The 26,748-nt window shown below is 35.2% G+C and overlaps 1 protein-coding gene across 1 annotated transcript in view; it reads left to right on the top strand.

The window, feature by feature from the left end:
- chinmo (Chronologically inappropriate morphogenesis) overlaps window positions 1-26,748 on the top strand; it is a 57,379-nt gene that overhangs the window by 25,039 nt on the left and 5,592 nt on the right. Inside the window, 2 exon segments of the mRNA XM_068294459.1 lie at window positions 17,710-17,780; window positions 23,466-24,191. Of these exon segments, the coding sequence (XP_068150560.1) occupies window positions 24,074-24,191 (118 nt within the window). The 5' untranslated portion in view covers window positions 17,710-17,780; window positions 23,466-24,073.

Genomic DNA, 26,748 nt, shown 5'->3' on the forward strand with positions numbered 1-26,748 from the left:
AACCTAGACTTTCCAAAGAAATGTTGAAGAATATTTCAAAAATAGTTTAAAAGTCAAAAACTAAATATCTTTACTCCAATTTCCAACGTAATTCAATTAATAGTACGTCAATCTCTTTCCAATTACTTCATTTGCACATTTGAGCTATGTATTTATTTTTTTTATAGAAATTTTTCATATACCAATCCAATTTTTAATAGTCTAGAGTCCATAAAACCGTTGATTTTATTACCTTAAATTTATTATATATATTTTTTTTTACATACATAGATATAGCCATATATGTTTTATATGTGGCACTTAAATATAAAAATCATTCACTGCATTCATTATAAAATGTCAAATATCATCAAAGGCAAAGCCAGTAACAACAACAACAACAACAACAAATAAACTTCCGTAAATAAGCAAACAAAAAATTGACGTGGATGCAAAAAATTAAAGATATATAATAAATAAATTATTAACAAATGCCACGACTTGAGGATATCCTCTAGCAAGTATTTACCTACATTTATCTTTCTTTAGATCCTTTGTAGAGATAAAATGTTTCTCACTCAGCAACAATTCTTTCATTCAAGGAAAACTTTGTTTCCAAGGAAAACTCTTCATATGTATGTATGTACCCTTTTATCTTAGGTCTACAGGGTATTTAAAACAAAAACCAAGTGGACAAATAAAATAAAGCACGAGCAAATAATATGACATAACAGAGCAAATAATTTTTGTTGCTGTTGCGATCTTTTTTCTTTTTCTAAAGATCATAAATATATATAATATTATTATATATAAATTGCATGACTATGAGTGCGCGTATGTATGTATGTATGTACATATATAGATACATATATTTTGTATGCATATCTATCTATCTATATTTCCAACTGTCTGGCCTGTCTGTCTATCAATCAATGCATGGGTGTAGTCACTTTATTTACAATTTATAAAGGGAAAATAGCAAAGGCTTATGAAAGAAATACCCTTTCTATAAATTCTCTTTCAAAATGGTAATATTTTTATACATTATAACGATCTTTTTGTCTGTCTTTTGACATTTAACCATTATTTTATTCCATTCACTTTCATAATAATTAAAAGAAAAAAGAAAATAAATAAAATATTTTCCTTAAAGCAATAATTCTTTATTTACAAACTTTAAGTTAGAAGGCGCATGAAAAGAAATCAAATAGTATAAAATAATTGACACTATTGCATACTTTTAGGGGCAAAATCCTTTACCCACCAATGAAAGTGAACGACATATTTAACAGACATTTTAGTTAGAGACTTTAAAGAGAATTGATAGGAAAATGTTGACGATTTCTTAGTCTAATATTTGTTTTTACTTTAGTCCATTTGATTAGATTTTAACCCACTTTGCTTGCGCCCCTCTCTTGTTGCGCCCATGTTTGGACTGTTTAGTCTGGTCTGTCAGTCATTCTGTTATTATTATTATTATGTATTAGCATTATTATTTACTCGTTTCCTTTTGCTTTGAATTTTTTGTTGTTTTTTGTTGTGTTTTTTTTTTTTTTTTTTTTGCTGTTTTTGTTGTGGAAGCAGCGTAGAATGAAAGATTCGTGGAAGTGGGACACTTGTGTGCAGTGTGTGCGGTGTTTTTCGGCATTTTGGCTGTTTGCTTCCCTTTTTTTTTATTATTTTTATTGTGTATACATATCTGTGTGTGTGTGTGTGTTTTTTTTTTTTGCGCGTGCGTTTTTGCTTTGTATCTGTGAGATACATTTTTGTATGTAGTTGCCGTTTTTGTTGGCGCATTTCATTGCAAAGTCTCCCAAAATTTTTGCTGCTGTTTGCTGCTTGTTTGTAGTTAGTTATTTAGTTTTCAACCTCCTTTCCCCTCCTCCTCCCCCTCCCCCTCCCACACTTTTGTTGACTTGAGCGCGTGTGTTTCTTTCAATGTCAAATGGAAAGTTTTTTCCTTCTTTTTGTATATATAATTTTTTAAGCAAATATTTTCGATAAATGCAATGCAGATGATTATATTTTTCAAATGCAAAAACCACAAATATATATAGATATGTCTACATACATATAGTATATACTGTATAGCTGATTTCTTTCATTTAAAATATCCGAAGAATAAAACTGGAAATGCGCAAACAAAATTCAATCTATGTATATATGTATACAAAAATACATATAAAGATTGCAACCAAGGTCAGCAATGACGAATAACAGCAAAATGCGCTGCTGCTTTTTTGTTTTTTTTTTTTTTTTTTGATTTTTTTTTTTTTTTGGTTTTTTTCTATATAGTGTGTGTTCTCTCTGTACCAGTCGGAGATCTGTGCAAAATACTGAATCCCAGGCTATGAGTGAGTGAAAGAGAAGTGCGTCTTTTTTTTTTGTTGGTTTGGTTTTGCTCAACAAAAGTAAATAATTTGTTTGTCGAATCGAGTCTCAGGGGGGTAAATATACATATATGTACATATATCTACTATATAGTCGAAGTATGTACATAGAAGAATTTGCCTTCTTGATGTTGTTGTTGTTATCATTGCTGCAGTTGTTGCCATTCTGCGAAATTCATATTGAATTTTGTGTCAAAAGCTTAAAGATCTTTGTTCAAAGAAAGTTGCTTAAAATTTGTATAAAATCTATTTAATTATTAAACAAAATGTTGGATAAAAGTAAGAAAAGTCAAGGATCAGTAAGGTCTGTATTGCAATTGCTTTATTTTAATGGTCTTTATTAAGTTATCCTTTATCAACTATGAAAATGATAACTGAGTTTCTCTTAGAACTGTTTTCTTTGACACTTGAGAAGTAAATTTGTTGATTCCATTTATTTGAATTCTACTTATAAATCTTAAATTTTGTTTTTTTTTTTTTTTGTTAAATTTCCATAACCATAGAGAGAGGGAGAGAGAGAGGGAGAGAGATCACATGCAATTAATTGCTTAATTGATTCTCATTCTATACAATTGAATACCCTCTGAACCTCTCTCTGGCGTTTCTCAGTTTGGAGAATTTCTTAAGGAGAACTTAGTTTCTCACCTTCTCATGCATGCGACGCAGCGGCGACTAATAATTCCAGGAATTCCTTTGACTGACTAACCCAAAAGTTTTCGTATTTTTTTTTGTTTGTTCTTACGAGTTTTTGTTGTTGTTGTTGTTGTTGTTCTCACACGCGCTTGGCATACAAAACTGTTGAAATAAAAGCGAAAAGAATGACGCCGAAGAATATCCTTGAAAGAAGCAAAAGCCGATATAAAATAAGAAGAAAAGAGGAATGAATTAAAGAGAAGTTCTGAGCAAAGACCGAAGAAACTTTTTTTCCTTTTGCAAGGCGGCCGCCTGCAGCAACAACGGAAAAGATAAATCAAAAAGTAACTAAAATACACACACACATACACAGAGAGAGAGAGACACACACTCATACAGTTAAATGCAGCCCGTAAACAACAACAGTTTGTTTTTTTTTTTTTTGGTTTTTTTCTTTTTTGGTTGTTTATTTTTTTTCGCGACTGAACAAATAACTGCATTTGACCTTGTTTCTGGTTGGTTTTGTATACCTGTGTGTGTGTGTCTCTATGTGTGTGTGTGTGTGTAGTTAGAACAAACAAGATATGCCGCAAAAAAAAAAAGACGTATGTATGTATCTGCATCTGTGTGCGAATTTCATATTTGAGAGATACTTTTATAGTATGAGTATATTTTTGGTTGTTGTTTGCTTTGCTTTTCATATTCGTTGCCAACTAAGACCAAGAAGAAGAAACCCCCTTTTCACCCCCTTCTATCTCTGTCTCTCTCTCCGTCTGTTCCGCCTTGCTCGCCAGACACAGCACAAGTGTTTTATTAAAAACAAAAACAACAAAAAAACTTTAACTTAATCTATCAAATAATATGCTCTTACTCATTTACTCTTTCTCTCTCTCTCTCTCACTCTCTCTCCCTGTCTGTCTCTCTTTGCTGAAATTCTTACGACGTACATAAAAAAAAAAAAAAAAATATCAAAAAACCAAAAAGTAGGTTAAATTTGCGGAAATTGCGTCGAGTGTGAAAAAAACAATAACAACAAAAATCATATGCAGAAATCTATATATACATACATATTTGTGGGTGTGTATGTACATGTCTGTGTGTTTGTGTAGCTATAAAAACAAAAACAACAAATTGCGTTAGATAAAAGCACATTAAATGCTGTTTTGGCATTTGTTTTTTAGATTATGTAACGAAAAAAACCAAATGAAAGATTGAAACGGAAAAAATACAGACGGTGGCATTAGGAGAAAAGAGAGAACCATAGAAAGAGACCCATGAGTAATTTCTGATACTAAAAGAGTCTCTTTGTTACATATTTGATTAAATTAGTTAGTTTAAACAAATACTTTGAATTCAAAGTAAGTAACTGTAATTTTCTATAAATAATAATTTCCATAAATCCGTTCATTTAGTTTTTGTTCTTCCTCCATTTTGTATGTATTTTCTTTGAAGCGAAAACGCCATTTTTGCGCGTCCAATCAGAAAATGCATTGGCCCAACTGCACCAACACAATGATAAATGCAGTTTACACTTTTTGCACGATCGAACGGTTCGTCTTGCTGTTCGGCTCGTAAGCTCTTCGTATGCGCTATAAAGTTCGTTGCAATTTTCTTGTTGTTGTTGCGTATGCGCTTTTTTATTGTTGTTGCCGTTGTCGTCAATTCGTCGGCAGCTGCTTCAAGATCGTGCAACGTTGTGAATTTCAATTCGTCGCAATTTCAAATGCACGAAGGTTATTTACTTAGTATTTGTATTTGTATCTGTGTGTGTGTGTGATGTGCAATTGTTTTTGCACAATCGCATTGGTTGAACAACAATACTTAAACAAATGCATACACATACTTACATACATATGTATGTATATCCGTATGTACGAATAAAGAGCTATATACAAATTGTTTGTATATTGTTAATTTTAAGTATGATGCTCACCATTTAAGCAACAATAAGGTTCTTATTCATAAGAAGTCAAGCAAAATCATTCTTCTTCAGTTGCTTAAGCGGATGTGATTAAGAAATAAACTGCTAATATTAAGAAAATATGAATTTTAATAACCGAAAGTAGAGAAAATGTCAAGTGATAAGTGTAATATTGTAAAAATGTACTAATGAATATATTAATTATAAATCTTCATCTTTCAATAATCAATGAAAATTTGAATTAAGAAGGTCAACATTAATTTATGTATTGAATTGTTGTAGATTATTCAATTTTTAATATTTTTAAATGAAAAGTCAAGTCAAGCCGTTATATCGTATAACTGTAAGAAAATCTATATAATTATGTCATTAATTTATATATAAATATAATGATGAAAAATAAATAGGTATTTAAAACAAAAGAGCCCTTCAAGCATAAAGTCGTATAGTCTTAAAGAAAATCTGTTTTAATTCACTTACAAATGCGAAAACATAAAATTGAAACAATCTTGTTCTGCATAATTTTTTCACAAGTCTACTAATCAAATTTGACATCTTTAGCTCTTATAGTCTGCAAGATCATGGTGTTTATACAGACAGAGTAAAAATATGTATGTATACATATATGCTTCGAAGAGTTTGATCCCTTCTTCCTTTTTTCTTGGCGACTTTATATTATGGAAATTGATCAAAATATTGCTAAATTAGACTCTAGTTTTGTAAATGTTTACAACAAAATGCCTAAAAAAACGACAAAGTTATTGAAAAATAGGAAACAATAGACAGCAATATGAAAATACTTGACTTCTATCCACTTTTTCTTATGAAAAATATGATTCGTTTTAATATGATGAGGGCCCATAAGTGTATGTATCTTTGAGATTTAGTGTTTTTTTTTGGGTTGAACTTCTAAAACAAGCATATTAATTTCAAATCATAAACTTACTATAAAATATTTATTTTTTTAAAAAATATAAATATTTAATGCTAACAATCTAACTGTAAGTAATCAACCACTTAAACTAATAAATGCTTTCATTTTCTTTTTCTCATTCCAGGTAAACACTTTTATTCAATCAATTTGACATAAAGCAAGTTCCCAGGGGATGCATTTGTAAGTTTCTTTTCCCCCATCATTCAAGTCAACTTCTTAGTAATCGACTAAACTTTTATAATCTTTTGCAAGTGCAAGAGAAACCTGCCAAATCATTCAAAATTGAGGATTTAGGGATTTTGCACCCTTAGCTAAAAGAAAAAATTCTGTAATATTACTTATGGCCAATGCATAGCAACAACCACCCAAACAGAGAAAAACAAAATACACATTCCCATTACACATCGTTCATCAACTTAACCTTCCCCATATGGCCAACCACTTTTTCACTGCCACTTTTCTTGCCTTTCTCCCATGTGCAAGCAAAAACAAAAATGCAATTCACTGACTACAGCAAAAATTGGAAACGAGAAAAATCTCGGCCACAACAACAAACAACAAAAATATTGAAAGAAGAAGAGAAGTCCTTTTTAGGCACGTGCTGTTAATGAAGCCTTGATGCATGCTACTGCAATCCATCCCCTCTCCATATTTTTGCAAGTAGTCGAGTGGCGCCCTGTTAGGGGTAGATTTATTATTGGTATCCTTTGCCCTAATCCCCTGACTGCAACAAAAACAGCAGCTGCATCATCAAAGGCTTTTCCTTTCCATGTCTTTTTCTCTCTCTTTTTCTGTGACCGGGTGAATGTGAGTGTGTGCAACCCCGGCGCAATGAAGTGCAGTTGCCGCTTGCATGGCATTCCAGTTTTTCTCCGTTCAGCTCAGTTAATTAAGCATTGAGTCTTTGTTGCAATTTGCTTCAATCGCACACCCAAACAGGGTTGCAAGGGTTGTGAACTAAAAATGCTGTTAAGCTGTCAGAATTGCGCTGATGCTGATGTGACAGGCGTGTGCCGCATAGAGCCATATTGCGCCATGCCGTGCACCGTGCACAACTAATTGCAGTTCCTTTCTTATCCTTGAACAAACCGGTTTTAAGGATTCCCCATTTGGTTTTCCTTCTGTCAAAATAGGTGTTGAGAGTTGAGTATTTGACGATTGACTATTGTTCACAATGTAGAAACACGTTGGCAAACTGGTTAAAGGGAGAAAAACTTAATTCACAGGCAACAAACAAAAGTTTTATCCGCACATACATAGAATTAACTTAGAAACTTGAAAAATGAGGAAAGAAACATTCATAACTTGTCATAACTCTTAAATTAAATGTTAGAATTGGTCCCACTAATCTTAAGTACTTTTTTAAATGCTGTTTTTTTCTGAAGTTCTTTAAAGAATTTCTTGTTTCAGTTAGAAATTTTTAAGAAAATAGGTTTTTTTTTGATTATTCCTTTATGGTTTTCCTCGAACTTTCTTTAATTCGATTCTTTTTGTGGATAATCCAGTTAAATGTTTAATATTTTATCCTTTTTGAGTGTTTTTAAGTGTCGAAATAAGCAAAAGTAATCTGTTTAATCATATCAAAAGTGGACTGAAGGTAGAAACATTGTATTAAAACAAGTTTTTTAATCATTTGGAATAAGTTGACTGAATAATGTATGCCTTAGTTCTTAAAAAACCTCAGGTTTTAATATTCATAAATTTGTTTCATTGCAAATGTCATTTCTACTTTAACTTTTACTTGGCTCAGCTATTAATCAGAATTTCCGAAAAATCTTACAATTACAGTACAAATGGAAATTTCCTTTGCATTCATCATTTCTAAGCAACTTGTGCAATTTTCTACTTTTTATTCACACCTACATATTCAACCCCCGGTATACAATTTAGAACCACACAGAACACGTAGCCATATATTCGATTTCACACCAAATGGTCATATTGTTGTTGCTGTTGCCTTGCCAAAAGCAAATGTCCAAAAACCCAATCGCCTCAATTTGACACATTTTCAATGGTTTTTCCCTTGAAGTCCCAAACCCCCTTCGCAAATGCGTCCTGCCTCTCACCTTGGACTTGGACTCCCTCATCAATCTGCAATCCCCAAAAGTATTTATCTTGGATTTTCTCTATGTACAAAGGCAGCACATAGAGAACAACTAGGCAAAGAAATCGAAAGATATAGCGATGGTGGCAAGAACATGAGGGAAGAGGACTGCAAAGAAGATGTGGCACATCATTCTTGTTTTTTTTGGTTGTTTCGGGGGGTTGCAACATTTTTTTGGGGCAGTCAGAGTTGCTGCGCGCCGCCTGTGTTCAATTGTCCAGGACAAAAACCCGAAATTTACTTTAGCTGCCTTTGGGCTTACGTCATTTGAGATGGCAGTTCAGTTGGGCCCAAGTGCGTGACACACACAAACACACACAGAGAAACAAGGAATGACGAAGAGAATGAGACTAAGTTGAAAAGAGAAAGGAACTTTAATGACATTTTTCTATAGCATTATTTTAGGCGCGTGTGCAAAAGTTTGCTGCATTTAGATACACACACACACACGCACTACATACTCGTTCTCTCTTTCTCGCTTTTTTTCTGTCTCGTTCTCTCGTGGCTATGTTCTCTGTTCCTTGAAGCTTATTCAATGCACGTCCTAAAAATTATTGTGTATACGCCTCAGTGCCTCGAAAAAAATGCGTGCGGCATAAGTAATTAGCATGAGAGTCTAAGCAAACTCACACACACACACACACCACCACCATATAGATCCTTGTCCAGGACAATTATAAGAGATTTCTTTAGCCTTAATAATTGCCTAATTGCATTAGCCTAAAATTATGCTGCATTTGTGCACTTCAAAGGCTCCCAAAAACAAACAAAATTTTATCTCTTCTCGCAATTCCCTTTTCAACTTTCTCTTTTTTTTTTTTTTTTCATACCTATCATAGAAAACTGGGTGACAATTTGCTGCACAAGTGCGTGACTATATATTATAGTATATATAGCTGGTCCTGTGTGTTAATGTGCGTGCGTGTGTGTGTGTGTGTGTGTGTGGTTGTGTGCAACCCCCAAATACAAGATATATAAAGCTTTCCTCAGTTCATTTCCCTTTTTGAAACACCCTCTCGGGCTGGCAAAGACACAAAAGAAAATTGATTTTTCCGCAGTTTTCGTTTTCGGCTGCAGTCTGCGTTTTATGTGTTGCTCTAGGAAAGAGACGACTCCTTAGAGTCTTTTCTCCCCTACCTCAAAGCTCATCCCCAAACCTCTCTCACTCTCTCTCTCTCTTTGTATAGTACATAGGCATAAATTATGTGCGTGCCGTGCAGAGGGCGTTGGGCAGAAAGGCCGAGCTGGTGGCATAAAGGGTCTCTCTGGTCTAGTCTGGTAGTCCTATGTGCGCTTGTGCTATGTGGTTTCTATTGTTTTGACACTTTTACTTGATGTTGATTTGCAGCAGCAGCAGTAGCAGCAGCTGGACTAATGGTCAACTTGCAGTCCCAAAAGGTATCTAGGCACACCTAACAAAACCAATGGACAGAGAAATTACATTTTTTCCAGCTGAAATTTAGGTGTAATTGAAGTAATTCCTTTGTACAAAATTATTCTATTTGTTGCCCAATTTAATGTATATTTGTTCTAGTAGTTATAGATGACAAATATTGAAGTAAGCAAGAAGAAAAATCTTAAACCTTTTTTTGGAACTTTGCAAATCATTTATGTATGTATTTCAATACCCACAAATACAATCGGCCCTTAACTTAATTGAGTTTTCAAACTTTTTAAAGTGCTTCTTGTCTCAATATCCACGATTAAACCTTTAAATGAAATATGCGAAACAAAAGATTGTTGTTAATCAATCCCAAACCAATTCCAGTGAGACCAATTTAAAATACAAAAGCAACCCACACGCACCTCATATGAAGAAACCCTTTCCACCTATGCTCTCAAGATAAAAACAAAAACAACAAAAACTCTAAAGCATCTAGATGTCCTCGTGTTGTCCACAATTCCTCCTCCACACAAAGGTCCTTTATGTCTGAAGCGAGTCATCGCACGCATTGCTGCATTAATGCGTATGGAAAACAATTTTTTGTTTAAACTTTGAGGAACCATAAAATAAAAAAAATTTCAAACACAAGTAAAACCCGGTAAACGCAAAAAAAAAGAGTTATGAATTTTTCGTTTTTTGGGGTTGCAATGTGCCATTTGAAAAGAAGTTTTGTGTGTGCCGCGAATCGTCGCGAATTTTTAGCCTAGACCCAGGAAGGAACCTTCGTTTCACTTTTTTCGGTAAGCCGCATTTTGCGTGTCTCACTTGACGCAGCCCAACAAGCTAACAAAAAAAAAAAAAAAAAGAAACGAGTTATGAAATTTAATACAACAACAACAACAAAGACGTCGAAAAGGGTTCACACAGACTTTTAGTTAATGCCCTGAATATACATATATATATATATATGGACAGAAGTGTATTGGATCCTTTGTGCTCCATACAGAAAGAAAAAACGCACAGCAAAAAAAAAAAACTGAATCCAACTCGCCAAAGCCAACTCCCAATTTTATTAATGAAAAGTCAAGTGATTTCAAATGTAAGTGGGCGTGGCAGACACACACACTTTTCATAAGGGTTGCAAAAAAAAAAATTACTTTAAATATTTTTGCTCTGTGTTGGCAAATTCAATTATGAAAATTTATCAATTTTATGGAGTTGTCATTGTCAATCAGAAATAAGAAGGATATTTACTTTTTTTTTGGAAGTATTAAGTATGCTTTAATAAAGACTTAGCTAAGTGCATTTCTTTCAATTCAATAATTCACCTATCTCTTGTCTTCTTCAGTAGCTTCACGAAAGTTTTAAATAAGATAAATTTCATACCCTGTCCCTGAAGTAGTCCTTGAAGTTTTTCTTCAAGTTTCCATTGAAGTCAAAAATTGTATAGACCTTTTGATTGTAAGACTTAAACTTAGAGATGGGTAAGGGGATAATTCCAAAAATATTACAGATTTACTCTTTTCCATTGTTTTCTATATACTGAAACCGTAAAATTAAAATTAACATTTAACAAAAGTGCCACCTTTCGCCCACCTCTAGATGGGACCCTGACTGATTGCCTTGGTTACATGACTCCTGGAAACAGGGACTCATTAGAGCACAGTTCAATCTTATTTCTATGAATTGCATTTGAGTTGCATTTGATTCTCCGCCTTCGTTACATCATAGAACTAATTGCAACCTGACCTAAAAGCAAAATGTTTTATTTAGTTCCTTACATCAGTAGTTTCTTTGAATTACAAGGATGACGCATTCGCCAAGTGCGTCAAAATGTCATTTGCAATGCAATTAATGTAAAAGGATGTATAAAATGAGGAATGGGGGCAAATATTTACAATTACATACATTACTCTTAATGAGTGTTGAAGAAGTTCAGTGTTGGTAAAGGGATATAGTTCTATAGTGCTACGTCAAACTAGTATGTGTTGAAAAACTAATCAATGTAATTAGAACATGATTCAAAGGATTTTTCTACTTACTACGTAGTAATATTGTACTAACGGCTAGCTAATAGTCATGGTTTATATTTTAAAACATTGTTTGTGTAGTGCTGGCAAACCATTTAAATGGTATTGAGGATTTTTTTGAGCCTTTTCCACACACACACACACACCCGCCTCCAGTTTGATTTAAGTCTCGCCCTTCTTCAATGCCGCTATTCAAAATTCAATGAGCAAAGTGCTGCTGCTGTCGCTCTTCCTGCGTATGGACATTGAATTTATTGAAAAATCATGATATGTAACCATCACAGACACACACACACACACACCCAGGCATTCTCATAGGATCGGGTCCAGGTTCTTTTGGTACGCAAAAGTCTGGCCTGGCATGCAAAAGCGTCGATATGACAGCTTGACTGAACTAAAACCGCGTTGCCTGCTGCCTGCTGCCAGCTACCAATGCCTAGACAAAAGGCAGACCAGGAAATATGATTTTTTCGTGCTTGTTGAGCATGAGAAGGCGCAGAAGTCGTGGACTTTTGTGAGGACTGAGTCTAGGATGTGGGGTATAGCTTGCTCTTCGGTATGGGTATTTGGTCTCTGAGCCTAACGCGCTATACGCGCTGATTGACGTGCCTTTTATTGATGCTCTTGATTGGTTTTTACCTTTTCTACACACACACACACACACACACACAACACTCAAGCAGGGACAGACATGCTGGTATCCCCACACCTTCCTTATCAGCCTGCTCTCCCCTCTTCTAAAAAAACTCAATCCTAAAATAAAAGAAAGAAGGACAGCCGAAAAAAAACGCGTCCACCTCACCTGGTCGTTAGTTCAATATGTGCGTGCTGCATAGTAGAAGGACACAACACTCTCTGTCCTGGTCGTCGCCGTGTGTGTGTCTGGCCTCCTCCTGGTTATGATTTTTATTACAGGTGGATGTGGAATGTGCTACGTAAACTTTTGATGAATTGTTGCTGTCGTTGTTTTTACGCTTTTTTTTTTGGCTTCAATATTTCACAAACAGAAGAGAGTACTTTCGGCTAGGCCTACGCAAAATATAAACAAATTTATCTTATGTTTTTCTATAATGTATGATACTTAACGAAACAACATAAAACACATGGAAACCCGCTTAAGAAGTTTATTTAATGTTGATTATTAAACATTTTTAAACAGTTTGTTGGCATCCAATCAAGAGAAACATGATAGTAAGTCAAATACTACATTAGTTTAGCCATGGGAAACTTGCCTTCTCTGGAGTCTTGAACTAAAGTTTGGCAGTACTTAAGTATGAAAGGAAAAGGATTTCCCTGGGTATCAAATGCGTTGATCTTGGCTTTATTTTGCACCGTTCTAGTATTTGCTTTTTGGACTTTGCCAGTTGTTGGTTGTTAATTTTTGATATACATACTATATAACCGTATATATCCACGTATGTGTGTGTATGCATTCTGGCCAGTTCATCTCCATGAGCTGTTTGCGTTTTTAATCAAATACGCGCGAGGAGCAGCCACTGGAATTCATATCACATTGCTTGCCTGCTGCCTACCTATGTATCTATATACATATGTATTTGGGTATGTGGCTAACATCATTCTTCGGGGGGTTTGTTTAACTTTTATATCGTAATTGCATATCAACACACACAGCGAGGGAATATTTTTAGACCAAACAAACTAATCAAATGTCTGCAATCATCCTTGTCTATCGCCACTTCCGTTTCCGTTTTTACATTTTTCTTTTTAAGCCCGCCTACCTCTACCCTCTCTCTCTCTCTCACTCTGTGTTTTTGGTGGCCTGCTGGTGCCATGGCTCATCCTCTATATCATATCCTTGTGGAAGTTTCGCACGCGTTAATGCTTTAATCCCTGAGTCTTGCTGCTATCCCATTACTATCCAGTTGTTGTGGTTGTTGTTGTTGTTTTTGTCGATGATGTATTAACGACTTAATTGCATGTTTGTTAGACATTTTTGGCTAAAAACCTTTTGAAGTTTTTAGCCGAAGCGAAAGGTGTCCGTCCACAAGCAGACTAAATAGACTAGTAGGCGTTGCAGATAGCTAGTTTATTTAATGAAAATACGAATTCGATTAAAGTAATGACTTTTTGAGGAGTAGCTTCCTCTTCTTGTGGTTATCAAGGACTGATGATTAGTTATGTTGCGGAGAAATAGCATTAGGAATAGGCATTTAAAGCCCATATGTACGCCAACTTGAGGACATTCTGATAATTTGTTTTGGAGAGGAAGATTTCGTAAAACATTTCACAATTTCTGATCGAACTTTAGCATCGAACTTAATCAACCTATTGCAACATTTGGAATGCATATTAATACACAGATCCTTTTAAATATACCGACTGATTGAGCTTTACATGTGTTGATGGATAATAATCCCCGAGCAATAGAGATAGCACTCATTCTGTTTCAAATCGAAGCCCTTGCATTCAGCTAGCACTTTAACTCTCTGACCAAAAAGGCTTTCAGTCAAGCACTGTTAATCTCAGACTCTTGATGATGCTTTTTGTCCCCACCTTCTATATGAGACTATCTTCATTTTCTGGCCTTTACCCCCCTTATGCCACACCTCTTGAGTGAAGTGTGTACACAATACCCAAACAGCTTAACGTGTACTAATTGACAGGCAAGCAAAAATATTTACCAACTCAAGTCCAAACATTCTAATCAATGCACTACAACGGCAGCAGGAACAACAACGAGAATGATACAAAGGCTAAGCCAAAAAAGAAAATAGTAGAAACATAAAGAAGGATATTCTAGCAAATCAATGGGCAATAGGCAATGGGCAAAATGCAATGCATAGAAAGGTTACAGGAAAAAAAAGGAAGCAGAAGGGAAACAGGAAATGCGAGTGGCAAAAATAGAAATTTTCTCAGTAGAGCCTATCAGAGAAGCTGAGTCTAAGGGGCTGGTGGGGTCTGGGACAAGCCTTTCAAACAAACAACAATTCAGAAACCAGGCGAATTCATCAAAGTGGGCCCCCGTTTCTATTCAAACTTACCTCCAGCAACGTACACAGCAGTGCCACATCATGAATGTGTGTGTGTGTGTGTGTGCGAGTGGGTGTGGCATGGCTTCCTCCCTCGTTGTCTTGTCTAACTGTCAAAATGCGTCGAAGCGAACATCATTGGATTTGTGATTGAACAAAAATTTCCATACATTGACTTGGCTCTTTATTCTTGTTATTTTTTTTTTTTGTTTGTCCTTTCTCTCTTTGGTTTATTTAGCTGCATGCTGGACTGATAAGTAATACATTTTGCCCACACCATAACACCCACGCCCACAATCCCCTCCCTCCTCCACACATATTGAAAATGTTGTACAACCTTCATTAGTAGATATCCCCCGAAAATAGACAGGGTAAAGAAGAGACTGTGCTTTGAGTTTGAGGTAAAATTTATATTTACGGAATTGTAAGTTATGCAGTCGACTGATTCGCACAAATCGTCAATCTGCTGCCCCCCTTTTTTCTCCTTCCACTCAAGCAAAATTGAAGTCGCGACAGGATTTTTTGGGTTTTTTTTGGTTGGCTCCATGTTTTTTCAAGTGGTTTTTGCTGTACGACTAGGCCAGTTAGTAGCCCTAGACCATCCATATCCATATCCCTTCAATCCGACCATCGATCTGTTGTGTACCTTTTGTCACCCCTCCCACCAGTGCCAAGCCCTTTTGCCCATTTCGATTTGTTCAATAATTGTGTAAAACGTTTTCAGTTTTACATTTCAATCTTAATTTAGTTTTTAGCATAACGTTTGCTCTAGCCCAAAGTAGATTTAACATCATTTCTGGGGGAAGGCTAACTGGACAATGGTTTTTAACGGAAAGAGGGTTTCCATTCGCTTCATGGTGGAGAGAGTAAGCTTTTTTGGTTTTTTTCTTGGTAATGGGTTGGTGGGTTAAAACCATCGACCATCGACCATCGACCACCGACAACGACCACGTTGGCAAATTGTTATTTTTGTTTGGCGTTTGGCATTTGGCCAGTTGATTTTTTGGCTAATGAAGTTTGTCATTGAGCTTTATTTAATTTTGATGAGCGCAATGAAAGAAAACGCGCTGAAGGAAGGTGGAGAAAGAACTGCGTTGAGGGTTGGCGACAGCGGTCAATGAGAAGGGTTCGATGTATTTTTGGGCGGAATTGCCAATGTCAATTGTTACACATCGTAAAGGGTCTTAGAAATGAATTACAGTAATCGAAGGCAGAGCAAGTGATCAATTAGCTCGATATCTAGCCAAAGGCAATCCAAATAGCCAGGATTTGACCTCTGCAACTGGTCGAATTTTGATTATCGCGAACATTTATGAAGAATTGGTAAATCATTTAGAAGTTCTTATCCTTGAAATGTATAAAATAAAATTAAAATCAATAAAACCTCACCATCTAATATTCATTGTGTAATTTGTTCTTTCTTTCATATGCTTCCTTTGCCTTTAACAAGTATTTTCAACAAATTTTCTCAGTGTACAGGCCAGACCGCCGCCTCACCTTCTCAGACCCCTGTCCTCATCCAACAGTTGCACATCATCCATCACGCCTAGACCAAACAGACAAGCGTAAAGTGGCAAAAACTGTCAGTTCTTGTTCGCGGCTTCTCTAAACCACCCGCCCCTTCATTTTAAGCCCTTTCCCGAGAGTTCCTCACCAGTTGTCGGTTAGCATTGGCTCAAACCCAATTAAAAATGTCAAAAAATGAAAATACCTGTAGGTAGTTAGCAGTTAGCGCACGCAGTAAATATTCATCACGCCAAACCACGGCACAAAAAGAGACGAAACTCTCTAACCCTAAACCATTGAGGACTGCCTTCCTCTCGTCACACACACATACACTCCTAGGATTGCGCGTCACACAGTTTAACTTTTCATTTGGCATCGCGTAGGAAGTTTGAGTTTGAATCCTTTGGCTACTGCCTACTGCCTGCTGCCTGCTTATCAGCATGAGACGCACACATGTCAGGATATAAAAAAGAGGAGAGGAGAAGAGCTGGAGCCCCATGGAATGCATTGTGGACGAGAGGAACAATTGCGCGTTTGTATGTTTTCGTGCCTCGTCAGCAAAATTAAAAAATAGATACGCAAACGTTCCTCCTGCTCTGTTCTGTACTGTTCTGTTCCATTCTGTTGGATGAGCTGCCAAAGTTGTATAAAAGAAAATTCAACCAGAAGCAGTCCAGAGCCATCAGGTTCCCACCTTTCTCTCTTTTTACTCTAACTCTGATAAAAGTTTTTGGCTCACGCTGAATTCAAATGTCACACAAGGATCGAAAAGGTACGCATGGCCAAAGACCTGACTCTATGTTGGCGCCCAACCACCTTCTGTTTCTCAATGTGCCGATGTGCGGGTGTGCGGATGCGTGTGTGTGTGTGTGCCTGTATGCCTTTGCTTTATTGCAAAAATACACAGAAACGTTGCCAGCCTAGTCCGAGGTCCATATACCAACAGCTGCTTTTCCAGTTTCCGCCTTTACGTATGAATTTTGCTTCTCTTTATTTTTTGTTTCGTTTTTTTTTTTTTTTGCATTGGCGAAAAATTTAATAGAAGTAACAGGCTTCCTTCAAAAAATGTCACTGGCTCTGGCCGATAACTATTTGCCAGGCAGGCAAGGAGGCAGGGTGTGGCGTGGCGTGGCGTCAGATGGATGGCTGGCCCATCGTCACAACGATTTGAGAAAAAAGGTAGACATGGTGGTCGTCGGTTTTACTCCCCTCATGTAAAATGAATGGAATGGTCAGTGTGTTGGAGCATTTTTTTATTTGTTACTCTTGTGTTGTGTTGTTTCAATGCGTCGCAGTCTGGCAGACGCATCTTCTCATTCTTCAATCAAATATACGCTTCCCTTTGTCGTTGTTGGGTGTATTTTTATTGTATATATCATTGATGAATACGCCGATAACAAATCTCAATCAAATGTCAAAAAGGTAACAGGCAGGCCTCCTCTAACTGACGGACTGACAGACAGGGCCTCGAACCCAACTTGAGACTCTAACTTCCCCCCCGCAAGCAGCTTCTGATTTGTGTGTGCGAGTGTAATGTTGCAATTTTCACGCAAGCCACGCGTCGTATACGCAATTGTTTTTACCACTGTCAGAGATATGTGGCCAAGTTTGACCTGTCTGTTGTCTCTCTATATTGTATTTAGTATTCAATCTGCCCATCTATACACACCCACACACAGCAACAGACACCTGTGATATGCCTTTGACAGTTTAAATTGTCATCTTGATGCTGTCAAATGTTTCTAGACTTTGATGAGGGGGAGGAAAATTGCGATTGCCATCTTTTCTAACTTTTTCACTAATTTACATATCTTTTTTGCTCTCTTTTTTACTTGCAGGTAACACAAAAACAAAACATACTTCAAGCTCTGAATCAGTTTCCCACCAAAAATCAACATCAACCATGTTTGTAAGTTCCACAAGAGACAATCACAACCGAAAACAATCAACTCACCATTCCCCCTTACAAAACTAATTATATTTTTGAAGCAATTAATTTAAATACTCATACAACTCATAGTTATCTCAATGCAATGCACTGCACTGTGTGACGATTGTCTATGAGAACTGAATGAAAATTAGTTAAACTGAGTTATGGCATTTAAAGGGCTTCAGAATTAGTTTGGTTAAGGACTGAATGAGACTACAATTATTTGCATTAGGTTTTATTATAGAATCTTAGGAATTAATCATATTGCCTTCTTAGCAATCGAAAAAACCCTTGGGCTCTACCCATGTTAAACTTCTGTACTTTGTATTTAAATACATCAAAAATGTGCGTTTAACTGAAACATTATTTCTTTTTTCCCCAATCTATAATACATTTTTTCACACACATTTTTGTCAACTATTGCCACACAGTGCAGCAACTAGAAAAGAAAAACCAAACTTTTGGTGATTGCGACAAGGCAAGCGTATCTTAAAGATACATATACGACGAAATGTACTATATGTACATATGATTGCATCTATTTACCATGGAGAGTGCGTGTGTGTGCATTAACACAATAATTTTGTGGTTGGTGCCCAGCGAAGCGTATTAGGTTAACTGTCAACTATTTGTGTTAAGTGCGTTTTCTTTCGCTCAAGTCATTTATTATCATTGCGGTTGCATTTGAGTGCATAACTAATTACCTTAAGAGCGGATTTCGGGGGAGATAAAATAGAAAAACAAGAAAAAAAAACTAAATCACAACTTCCCATTTTGTTTTTTTTTTTTTTGTTTTGTTTACTTCTGTCAATCGAAGAAAAATGTGCAAGATCTTACAAAATATTGAATAATATGACAAGACACAGAAACAGAGGGAGTAAGAGAGATTACTTCACACACCTTCTATTATCGAAGCGACCACCCGTGCCGTTTTTAAGGTACATATGTATATGATGAGAATCTTACGACAAGATGTCATAACTCACATATATTTGCCGACAGTTGCCATAATCTCTTCGACTTCCCGCCAAAGTCTAGAAATCTCAACTTGTATTTGCTTCTATTTTAAGTCCATTCTTATGCAATGGGGAAGATCCTGGGGCCCGATTGCTTTGATGTGGTGTGCTGTGAGCCACCGCGGGGCATCATCGAGCATCAAGACCGAAAGCCTCTCCTCCACCTTCCCTTTAGTGAAGCTGTCGCTGGTCCTGTCTTGACTGTGCTGTGCGATTATGCGACATTTATCGCACATCTGTTATCGTTGCAAGAAAAAACTTTGCGCCATTATGCACAAGACATGTGTAAGGAGATGAAGTAAAATGTTTTTTTTTTTTTTTTTTTTTTTTGTATTTTTTGCTTAACCAGGCCTGTCACTTGCAGCAAATTGTTGCTGCTGCTCAAACTGCTGACACAAAGGCGGCTTCTATTTTTCTTGTCTTCTTTTTGGTTCTTGAATTTGAAATTTGTCATCTGTCAGCAATTTTTGCGGTGTTGTGCAAGTTCTTTCTTTCTTTTAGACTGTAATTGTTTTTATCTCTCTTCTAGGAAAAGTGCCAGAGTCAAAAGTGAAATGCCGCAAGTCAAAAAATAATTGTAACAAGTGCCGTTTCTAGAAATTCATAACTTAGTCAACACTGGTTTTTTGCCAATTTAGCATTTTAGTTTCGATGACAATTAGAGATGGTCACATAAATTTGTACAAGAACTTTATTTATTTCTTATTTAAGCAAATATTTTACCCTGAATTGCCTAAAATGCTACGACTCTTTTAACTATTTCTTTGCTCTTTTTAAAGGTTTCATATTAGGTTTACATAATTTTAAATCGTGTAGTTTCTGAGCTTTTGCGATTGTAGAATGCATAAAACACTAAAAAATTGCAATTTTTGTCCCTAGAATATAAATTTTTAGTATGTTAAATATTAACTTAAGCTACTCGGGCCCAAAACGTGCTGAAACTACACATCAAACTCCACGAGCCCAATCTCAGGTGCGCCTTGGCGATTTATTTCGTAGTTTTTGTGTAATTAACAAAAGGAAATTTATGTTTTTAGCGGGGAATATATATATATTCCTAGATTTTAAAGTTAAACAACGCGCCAAATTAAAAATGGCCTTTGCCAACACTGAGATCTAGCTTTAGCCGATTTTTCCACTTTTCAACACAGAAATCTCGAGTAGCTTAAGTAAATATTTACCTATAGTATTTTCATTGCTCAACACATGAACCAAACTTCATTATCAAACTTACTGCTCAACACTGTTTCTGAGCAATAAATTCAATATTCGTTTTTGAACACCATAACTTACAATTAGTAGTCATTTAGTTAGCATTCACAATGACTGTGTTTCATGAAACAAAGAATCGAATTTCTCATGAAGAAATTACGGATATATCCAAAAAATGTTCAACCATATTATTCGTTTATATGTTGGTGGTGCTCTTAATTGTAGTTCGCTTAAACTTTAAGCGTAAGCGATCGTCGAAGGTAAGGCCACTTTATACGTTTTATCGACTGACTTGACCTGTCAACAGACTCTTTATTTCTCCATTAAGCAGAAACAATCACAACGCCAAGCTTCTGAAGTATTATGGTCCAAAGTAAATAAAGATACTGACGATTATTGCATTCCGTTGACCACATATATGAGGAACTATCAAATTGATAAACAAATCAATGAAATGCGTCATCAAAATGTATAGATGTATTCGTTGAATACAAGAAAACGAGAGTGCCAAAAACCACTTTACTCCACCGCAAACTGCACTGTCAAAAAAAATTATGCTAAATAAATAACCAACAATTTCTGTGAACAAAAGTCATTTTGAGTACAACAACGAACAGGCAATACTCTTCCTTATGTTTTCTACAAATGTCTAAGGACATTTTGGAATAACACCTTCTCAAGTGATCTTGATTCTTCATTAGATCTTGGAATAACTTACAGCTTTTTGCCAATGCAATGCACTACTTAATTGTCAGATTAGTTTACTCTTTTTTTTTGCTAGAGTATCAGAACAACAAAAAAAGAAACTGAATCACGGAATTGAATTGATGTTTGTCTAAATAGTGCACAAGGTCAATTAGTTGAAATACCAGAAAAAAAAAATATATACACACAATAACACTTTAATACAATATTTGTTTGAATTTTATATCAATATTTATTTGCGTTGCATTTTTGTATACACTGAAAATTATTGCGTAATTTCAAAAATATTGTGATGTCATTGCCCAATTCATTTTGGAACTTGCCGTTTTTTCTGTGTCGTCGTCGTCGTCGTCGTCTTTGTTTGTCTTTGGCATTAGGAAATAACAAAAAGTGCGTGGCTAAGAGAGAAATCCAAAGATCAACCCCAATTTCAATTCCAATTTCTAAATTCAATCGCGGTCTCTAGCTCTAAAATCCCCTTTCCTGTATGTATATAGGAGAAACTACAAAAAAAGCTGTTTCTTCATCATCTTCCAGGAACGCAGCTTTTTGTATAGTCCTGTGTGTGTTTGTGTATGTGTGAAAAGGATTTACGCGTTGTTTTTCTTGTATTTCTCGCACATGGCTTTTGTTAAAAGAGAAGGAAGAGAAAAGAAAAGAAATACAAAACAGATAGGTTACCAGATACCTGAGCTACGATTTCCCCCCCTTCAGGTGCGTCGTCATTTGACTGCCAAAAACCAGCAAACAAAAAACCCTAAGTTAAAAAGAGATAGCTGATAATTTTGCTCTATTTTTGGGTAACCTTTTTCCTGGTTTCCTTCAAGGTTCTTTTTATTGTTGTGTGTAATTGAAAAAGCATTTCAAATGCAGCTGCGTAAAACTCAATCAAATCCTAAGCAAAAGTTGTACAGTTAAGTGCAAAAGCTTTACAAGATGAATGAATAAAATTTCAAAAATGTAAAGAATTACGTAATAGAAATGAGAAGAAGAATATTTAAATTAATTCTATAAGAGTGGAAGTGAATCTAAGTAAGCAGATACATTTAAAATAAAGCAGTTAGCAGTCGATGGTCGAAAAATATGATAGATACTTTAGTCAAAGTAACTGAATAAGTACTTCTTTTCATCAAATAGTTTATTAAGAATACTGCTTTAACTACCTAGTTTAGTTCACTAGTAAAAACTGATTGTTAAGGTCAATTTAAAACTAAAACTAGCTGAGAATTCTAACTAGATGAAGCCAAAAAACTATATGGCGACTTTAGAGTTAACTTTATTAGATAATAAATTTCCAAAAATTGCATTTGTCTTGCCTTTTTTCCTCCTACTTTTCTTATTGTCTTAGCCTCAAGCTAACTAAGAGGCAACTCTAAACGGTAAATTCTTTAATCTCTTTGATTTAAGCTAAACTCATGGCCCTACGCTTAGTTCCCTACTTCATCGTCACCATCATCCTTTGCTATATGTATAACCGCTAACATTTTTGCGATCATCAAAATGAAGCAAAAGAAACAGAATAAAATCCCGCTGTTCCTTTAACTGCTTGCCATGTATGGCCCCTTGCCTCTTATTTGCCTCTTGCCTGTATCCTCAACATTAGTTGAAGTTGCCAATCAAACTTGGCCACAAAACTGCAAACTTCCCAAGAATTTCTTAATAGCTTTTTACCGATATCTTTTTTTTTTTGCCTCAGCAGAGAGACCTGCCTTTTCACTCACTTTGTTTCATTCTTCCTCCTTTCGAGCAAAACCGTTGATTTTGATTCGTGTTGCTCCTTCTACGTCAGTTGCCACACCGCCAGAGGCAAATAAGAAAAAAAAAAAAAGAAACAAGAACACGCAAAAAAAAAAAAAAGGGAAAAATTGCGGCTTCCACATAACAGCAGGCCTTTGGCCAAAAAGGAGAAACTTGCGCGGTCGCATTTTTCTAACGATTAAACAAATTCGGAGAAAAAAAGCGCATCCCATGCAACTATATATATATATATGTATATAACATCCCAAAAAGACCAGAAACCAGGACCAAACGTCACCTGCAGTTTCCAAGAATTCTATAACCCAAAGAGAGAGGTCCCAAGGCTAAGGAAACTGTAGACGACGACGACGCTGACGACGCATATAAACTCCGAAATGGGTTTCGGTTGCATCTTGGCCATGTTGGTCTTGACTCTTTGGGTCGTCGGCATTTTTTTTTGTACAACATTTTTCCAAGAATTGAATCGTATATCTTCCTTCTAAATGCTCGATTAATTTCTAATAAATTGGCAACGAATTGATTGGGTTGTGCCCCTGTGGGCATTGCATTTGATATATATACATACATATATATAGAATTACCTTCAATATAAATGCATCTTGAAATTTGAGGCAATTTTGCAATTTTGGCTAAATAACTGAAAGTCTTTTCTCTTTTATTAAAGTCTTATTCAATAGTTGGCAATGGACATCAAATAGGTTAATCTCTTAAGTATTTGCACTTTCCTAGAACGTTTTCCATGATTCTCACTCTTGACTCATATTAATTAACCATTAAATTTAAATCGAAGCAAAAAAATTGATTTGATTAACTCAAAAAGACCAAGTAGACTTTTTACTGATTGTGCAAATTGCATTTTCTTTTTTTTTTTTTGGAAAACTAAGCAGTCATTGGATTTTTCAATGACATTTAGACATCATGTCAAACGCATCTAACAACAAAACTAAAATCTTTTTCCTCATTCTCGTTGCAGCATTTGTCGTGTACGGAGTTAAATAAGCGTCGTCTGTAATATATCCCAGTTCAAAAAGCAAAAATAAATAAAAAAACAAAAATAAAAAAGAAAAGGAAAAAATAATTTAAACGCAAAGCAAAAGTAAACCAAACACAAGAAAAGTAAAAGCAAGAAAACGTGAAGAAGAAGGAGAAAATCTAAAGAAAAATATCTTCAAAGAATTTTTCATGCTTACAAAATTGACGACATCCAACGTTAACCAACACACACAAATTACGCATACAATTGCAAAATTCCCTTTGGCTAAGGATACTGTTGTAGCAGGCAAGTGGCTCAATTAGCAAAATCATTTTAGTCTCTCTCGCTATTTGGCCATTGACAGCTGCAACAATAGTCCACGAAATTCCATTTTGGCATAATACTAAAGAAAAACAAAAAACACAACAAAACAAAAAAGAAAACCAACAAAAATTAATAACTAAACATAAAAACCAAATAATAATAAATTGATTTAAATTGAAAATTCAACAAATCAATTATTGTGGATGCTGAACAAGGAAACTGAATCATCACAATCATCATCATTAGCGGAGAAAGCAGCGTTCAATATAATAACTATATAAAATATGGATCCACAACAGCAATTTTGCCTTAAGTGGAACAGTTATTCGTCCAATTTGGCAATAACATTCTCAAATCTATTCAAATCAGATCTATTGGCCGATGTCACATTATCCTGTGATGGTAAGTTCTGGCAAAAACAGCAACAAACTACATTTATTTATTTATTTTTGTTGACATTGAACTCAAAACATTTTCACAAGTCACTGTTAGGTTAGAGATTTCGATTAGACGATAATTCAATCGAAATTATCGATTATGTATATCGATAGATTTGTTCGTTTTGTTTAATCGTTAAGTAATTTTCAAATTGGAGAAAGTGTTATTGAATTTTTTAAAATTTTAATTTTTAATAAAGTTCTTAGAAGATTTTAGAAGATTTGGTCTTTAAAAGAGAATACAAATACAGAAATAATTTAGAATTTATGATTTTTTTCTGGCTTTAATACCTAAATAATCACCCCTAAAAGCTTCCCCAAAATAAATTTTGAAAAAAAATATAGGAAATGTGTTCATCTCGCCTAGGGCCAAGCAAATGTTCATTTTGTAAAAATGCTCATTTCTCAAGTGCTAAACTGACCAAAAAAAAAAGAACAAACGGGGAGACAGAATGAAGGGTAACACAAATGAATATGAAAAACAATTGAAAACATACGTTATTTGTTTTTCAAGTAAGAGCAACTCACAAATATTTAATGCTTCATTTCAAAATGGACAGTCAGAAAAACAAAAAAAAAAAGGATTCAAAACTCATATGAATATGGAATATATGTATATTGGAAATGAAAAAATATTAAAAACCACAATTAAAACTCAGGCAGGGGATAAAATCTAAGCGAAGGGGGAGAAAACGTAGAGTTGGAGACTCCTGGAGAATCCTTTCTCTGAATCCTGTATGTACTGTGAAATTTTTTAATCAAAAATAGTAGCATTTCGATTGATATGAATGACAACAGCAACAACCACGACATAGTAGAGTAGAGGCTGGGAGGACAGCAAAAAAAGGGTTTCCAGGATTTGGCCGTCTGAGTATTTGGCCCTCACATAAACTCTCTCTCTCTCTCTCTATGTATCTACATCCCTTTCTATGCCATCTTTCCCTATCTCTGTCATCTAACCTAAGCCGAGGCCAGCTTTTCAATCAATTCAGCAAAAATCAAATCCTCAACGCATAAGGTGGGCTTAAAGGCAACGACTTTATGATACCCTCCAATCCAAGTGTGGAAAGTTGCAACTTTAAATGTATTCTCTGCCTTTATTCTTTATTCTACCCTTAACATGAAAACGTCTGTTATTGGACTTTGTATGACATTTGTTTCTAGGAGAAAGGACGTTAAAGTCTACTCAGTCACTTCAAATTTTGCAAGAGCCTATACAGATTGAAATAAAGGAAATATAGGAAGCAAAACTCTTACAATCAAACTAAACCCACAAGTCAAATGATAAATTAAATTTTAAATTTGGTTTTTTACCACCTCAACCAATAGAAGAAACCATTTATCAAACACAACTTTGTTGTCTTAAAGCTCTTCGTTTGCCAAAGAACTTAAGTTTAAGTATATTTAAAGCTTAAGATATAAATATAAAACAAACGTAAAAAGCATTTAAACCCAAATCAAAATTCGTAAAAAGCAAAAAGCAAAAAAAAAAAAAAAAGGGTCCCAAACAAGAACACTGACCTCAGTCAATAGTAAATAAATTTATATATATACATATATATATATCTACATATCTAAAAAGAGTCTACCTACATTTGTTTGTCTGTATGTCTTGCTAAATGCTTCTCGAGAGTGTTTTCACCCGCATTTATATGCCATTTAATAAGCCCAAGCATAAAACTGTAGTAAAGTCGTCCTGTAAATGAAATAGTAGACACAAAACACACAACAGACAAGGACAACTAGTGGCGGACAGGGCAAAGGCACAAGGGCAGGGCAGGAGTCAGGACCATAAAAGGCATTTCGCGTCTCTGGAAAAGCAAAGTAAAAAAAAAAAAAAAAACGAAGAACCAAAGCGAAAAACGACAAAAAAAATCAATGTCTGCCTTTTGGCCCTCTGGTTTGTGGGCTTATTAGCCATCACAAAAAGGCAAAGTGGGAGCGAGCGAGACGGAGAGACATCGAAGAAGTAGCTCAATTTTATGTGCGTCTTGTTGCTTTTGTGTGTTTATCTTTATTTTTGTTGTTCCTACTGTTTTTTTTTTTTTTTTTGTTCTGTCTTAAATTTGCCTTTTTCTTCTTTGATTACATAAAAATCGTTTGAGGAAAGTCGATTTATTGATTCACTTTAAATGTGGGACACATCATCCTAATGCAAAAATGAGGAAGCAACAAAAAAGAATCTTTTACTAATTTAAACGACAGTTACAAAATTCATATATGAAGACACTTGGTACTAAAGAGAATAATCAATGTTGAGATACATTAAACATAAAGCATATAAAACTGATAAAATAGTTGAAGAACTATTAGAATAGAGTAGATGAACATTTATTCATTCTGTCATTTGCCAGAAAGATGATTGAATAGATTGCATAAACGATTGAATATATATTGATGGAAAAGATGAGTATTATAAACGGTGGATATAAACGATAAAAGATGTACATAGATAAGGTAGTAGATGATAAAGACGAAGACAAAGAACTTTGTTTGATTTCAAATCTCTTTTAGTTAATGTT

This window comes from Drosophila tropicalis, unplaced genomic scaffold, assembly GCF_018151085.1.
Source record: "Drosophila tropicalis isolate 14030-0801.00 unplaced genomic scaffold, ASM1815108v1 contig_845, whole genome shotgun sequence".
In the NCBI taxonomy this organism is placed as follows: Eukaryota; Metazoa; Arthropoda; class Insecta; order Diptera; family Drosophilidae; genus Drosophila; species Drosophila tropicalis.